At 38.1% G+C, this 4,971-nt stretch overlaps 1 protein-coding gene across 1 annotated transcript; it reads left to right on the plus strand.

Annotated features, from left to right (window-relative positions):
* Positions 1-323: 323 nt before the first annotated feature.
* On the plus strand, positions 324-791 carry LOC110746303 (uncharacterized). The gene has a single exon (XM_021946513.2). It carries the CDS (start codon positions 324-326, stop codon positions 789-791), a length of 468 nt encoding a protein of 155 aa, XP_021802205.2.
* The last annotated feature ends 4,180 nt before the right edge of the window (positions 792-4,971 follow it).

Below are 4,971 nucleotides of genomic sequence, written 5' to 3' on the forward strand. Positions count from 1 at the left end.
AATTATCACGAAAAGCATTTATAATTTTTTTACTGCTGACGGTGATAAGTAGTTTCATAAATGCTGTAAATAGGGCAACGCGCGAACACCAATTCTGCGCCTCCACCTTCATCGATGACTGTGAAGTGTCCTTTCACTCACACCGCTTGGGAAATTAAGACAATAATTACTGATCTAAACCCAAAGTTGTCTTCGTCCATTGTAAAGTGGGTCACGACGGTTGGGTACATATAATCCGGCACTTTCTTCTTGGTCCACAAACGACACCGTGAATATTAAATCCTCTAGAGAGCCTTTTCAGTCCCTCTTCTCCAACAACCAAGATGGATATTCCACAATTGGCATGGTTTAAGGTGCTGCTCGTGGTTGCAAAGCACTCCTCTAAAGATCTGTACAGCATGGCGGGAACATGCAAGTTATTTCAAGAAATGCTGAATGATCCTGAGGTTTGGACAACCGTGTCAGTAGACAAGTACCAGTGGCATGAGGACTGGTACGGGTTTGATGAAGGCAAAATTGTTGAGTTCTTGCAAAAGTGCAAAGAACATAACAATCCAGAAATCATTTACAGAGAAGCTATTCATGACTTCTTCCTATTGAAAGATGATGAGGCGCCGAAGAACCCGCGGGTGGCAGCTATGGCAGGGCATAAGGAAGCCTCCTACCTTGTTGGCTTGCTAGGGCTGTTGAACCCTAACGAGGGCAAGGAGGATGCGATGGAGTTTTTGTGCCATCTTAGCAAAACCAAGAAACTGAACAGGCAAGCTTGCAGGGATTCAATCATCAATTGACTGCTGAGGTATACAATGTGTGGCATCGTGACTCCTCCTACGCTTGCAAAGTTTACTGCAGACGAACGTTTTTTTTCAAGACTACATTCACTGTGAGGGTAATCGGGAGTGGTATCAATTATGGCACCGGAGGGGCGAATACTATCACAACGTAGATGCTTGGAACTGTTGTGAACCCTGCAAATGGAAGAGGGAGCTGTTCTGCTTCCAGCGCGAACTCCAGTAGATGACCTCGTGGATTTAAGGTCTATATACATGGTATGATAGGTGTTTTATTAAGAAATTGTGTTTTTGGTTTTTAGTGTTTTTATGTAAAGGTGAAACTGTGTGAACTTTGTATTGTTTTTATGTGAAGTCTGTTTATGGTTTTGGGTCCTATATCGTTTCAGTAAGTGGTCTCACATGGGGAATTGCTGGTTCATATCCCCCAAACAGTCATTCGTTAAAGATGACAGACAGGCATATGGCAGGGAGGTTGCGTGTTGTCAACCTGAAAAGGGATTATTTTTTCAGTCACTTCGTTGATAGTGGAAGTCTGAGACATCCTTGATCTTCTAAGATACTCTGATGATCCCATAAATACCCCAAAAATTTTCCCCCTAATTTCCTGATTTGTCTTGCATTTGAAACTATATTTGCAATCAAACATAAGTGTAATTAAGTCATCTGGTAATCCCTTTTCACTAACATAATGATTTAAGTATCGCAATTAACCAACGACATAAGTGGACGGTTTTTCCCATTTTGATTATAACCATCTACGACATTTCCCCATTATTTTCGGATTTGTCCATCAATTTTTAGGATTTCTGCACCAAACAAAAAAAAGTTAATTCCCATAGTACAGAAATCCATTTTCACTAACATAAAGAATTACATATAAATTTCCACAAAAAAATATTTTGCCAACTATTAACCCAAAACTCTTGACGAAGTATTCATCCCCACACAGAGTTAGGAAATTTCCCAATTTTTTCAGTAATTTTCATGCATTTTTAACGATTTTTGGGAAAAAAACTGAATAAAATATACAAGAAATGCCAAGTGGAGGCGCTGGAGTGGGGAGCTGCAACCCTGATCGCCACACGCCAGTTTTTTAATTTTTTAATCGTTTCCACTTAAATATCCAATTAAAAATCGAATTTGAAGGTGAAAAATTGCCGAAAAATTCCTCAGCGATCGGGACGAGATTTCCTTCGATGACATATCCAGAAAAAGGGCAGGGCAAATAAATTTGGATATGGGATTAATGTGATCGAACATATGAGAGTGTAGGGTTTACAAAGTGTATTAGTGTTTTCATTTGCATCATCCGAATGTAGGGTTCGTTCCCTAATTTTATTTTTCACTCGCTCCTAAACCAGGGTTTGTACTTTCCGTATGAAGTATTCATCCCCACACAGAGTTAGGAAATTTCCCAATTTGTTCCGTAATTTTCATGCATTTTTAACGATTTTTGGAAAAAAAAAAGAATAAAATATACAAGAAATGCCAAGTGGAGGCATTGGAGTGGGGAGCTGCAAGCCTGACCGCCACGCGGCGCATTCCCATGCCGCCACACGCTAGTTTTTCTATTTTTTAATCGTTTCCACTTAAATATTCAATTAAAAATCAAATTTGAGGGTGAAAAATTGCCGAAAAATTCCTCAGCGATCGGGACGAGATTTCCTTCGATGACATATCCGGAAAAAGGGCAGGGCAAGCAAATTTGGATACGGGATTAATGTGATCGAACATATGAGAGTGTAGGGTTTACAAAGTGTATTAGTGTTTTCATTTGCATCATCCGAATGTAGGGTTCGTTCCCTAATTTTATTTTTCACTCACTCCTAAACCAGGGTTTGTACTTTCCGTATGAAGTATTCATCCCCACACAGAGTTAGGAAATTTCCCAATTTGTTCCGTAATTTTCATGCATTTAAACGATTTTTGGAAAGAAAAAAAAACTGAATAAAATATACAATAAATGCCAAGTGGAGGCGCTGGAGTGGGAGGCTGCAAGCCTGACCGCCACTCGCCAGTTTTTCTATTTTTTAATCGTTTCCACTTAAGTATTCAATTTTTAAACGACTTGAAGGGTGTAGAGGTTTGCCGCCTACGGTTTAGGGTTTACTGTGGAGTGCTTAGGGTTAAAAAATATTAAACCAATGCTTTTCTTTCCCGCTCATGGGTTAGGGAACACCTTCTGTAGCCTCTAATTCTAAAATTTAAGGCTTAATTTGGACGAGAGACGCAGTATAAACTTTTAAAGAACTTGTTTATGCAATATATTCCGAAGAGGCAATAAATACTCACATTCATACATTCTTTTTGGTTATCAACTAGTTCTTAGTCCAGCAGTGTCCTTTATTTTCTTCATTGAAAAATGTTTTAAATTCAAAGACTGATAGAAAAAGAATAATACATTATTTTTTGTTTTATTTAAATAAAGACAGTCGATTATTTGATAAAACCCAATATAGTTTACTTTTAATATTCAACTGATGTATAATAAATTAATAATATAAAAAACATAACATAACACACAATCATTGGCAAACTAATCAGTCACAACTCATAATCGTTACTCAGTTTGTGGATTGGTTCTTGTGTTTCTTCATGGTTCACCTGATACGTTGCGTTCGGTGCTCTGCCAGTGCCAACATCACGGCCAGTCCCATTTCTCTATTTCTCTTACAGTTTTGGCTTCCTTTTGCCTATTGTCCTTTCAATTTTTTCGTTTTATCTACTTGTTTCATTTATTTATTTATATACTTGATTGAACATCAGATTAAGAGCGAAACCAAGCAGAAAGAGGAGTTGCTTGAATGTCCACGACATGATCACTAAAAGGGAAGCAAACACACAAATTTAAGTAACATTGCCCTAGTGGATCATGTTGTTATGTCGGATGTGGCTTAACTCAAGTCTATAAATCAAGCCTACACTTTTGTCTCCACCCCTGCATCGAGGTCTAAATTAAAGACTTTTCTATATAATTTAAGCCTATATATGCTTGTTTTTAATCATGGTTTTAACTCTAAATAAGATGTCACGCTACTCCTCGACTAACCCTCTCCAATGGAAAACCTTCAAATTATTTGTCTTTCATCAAATGTCCATAGTTCAGGATGATTTCATCAAACTTTCCAGCCTTTACGCCCAAAATGATCAAACAAAGTTCTGATACAAATTGTTGGAATTTATGTGCTCAACTCTGATACCATTGTTTGGATTTTTAAGTGCTCTGATACAACTATTGGATTGGATTGAGTGTAGGGGTTTAGGATGAGAGATCCTACAAAAATTCATTCATCTTTGTTGGCCAAGAGTAGGAAAATTCATTGAACTTGACAACTTGTGAGAAATTGAAGGGGTAATGTTATTATTATTTCTAGAACAAAATTGAGAAAACACAGTTCTGTTTTCTGCTTAAATATTGAGCATTGACTTTGACTCGGTCGTCCACCTGTCCATGTCAATCTGGCTTGCCTTGTGGAAAATTTGGGCTTGATGTGGAATTGATAATTAGACATTAATAATTCATTATTGACTGGTAAATAAAAGTATTTTTCTTTTTCTTTTTACCAAAAGAAAATGTGTTTTCATAAATATTATTTTTCATTTTGTTTTTCGCTAGGGAGGGAGGGAGAGTCATAAGAGTCACCGCACTGGTCAATAATAACCATTTACTCCACAGTGAACCAAAAAACGCTGTGACAGGGGATAACTAGATGTGTTTTGTTGCCGGGTTGCCCAAACAGGTGACCGGGGTTTCATCAGCAGAGCATGAGGAGGCTGTACCTGCAACGGAGGCTGCTGATATGTTTGCTGAAATATTAGCCTTGGAATGGGTGATTTTTGAAGGAGACTATTAATGTAATGCTGAATTTTACGCGATACTTTCAACTCCTTATAAGCCCTTGTAAGGTTTTCCAAATATTAGGCACGTGTGGTGAATTTTCAAGCCTAACACGTGGATAACACATATTGGGTGACATGGAGCACGTGTGGCCATTGAACTTTCACACGTGGGCTAACCCACTTTGATACCATGAAGGAAGTCGAGGTTCCACCCAAAAACCAATTGGCAATAGGGGAAGTAGCCCAACTCCTTATAAGCACTTGCAAGGTTTTCTAACTTTCCAATGTGAGACTTTTTACCTTCACATTCTCACAAACATAACAATACACAGGAAAA

The sequence above is a fragment of the Prunus avium genome, chromosome 6 (genome assembly GCF_965620075.1).
Source record: "Prunus avium chromosome 6, drPruAviu1.hap1.1, whole genome shotgun sequence".
Classification (NCBI taxonomy): domain Eukaryota; kingdom Viridiplantae; phylum Streptophyta; class Magnoliopsida; order Rosales; family Rosaceae; genus Prunus; species Prunus avium.

Coding starts and splice junctions, on each gene's coding strand:
- LOC110746303 (XM_021946513.2), top strand. CDS start 324: ATGGATATTCCACAATTGGCATGGTTTAAGGTGCTGCTCGTGGTTGCA.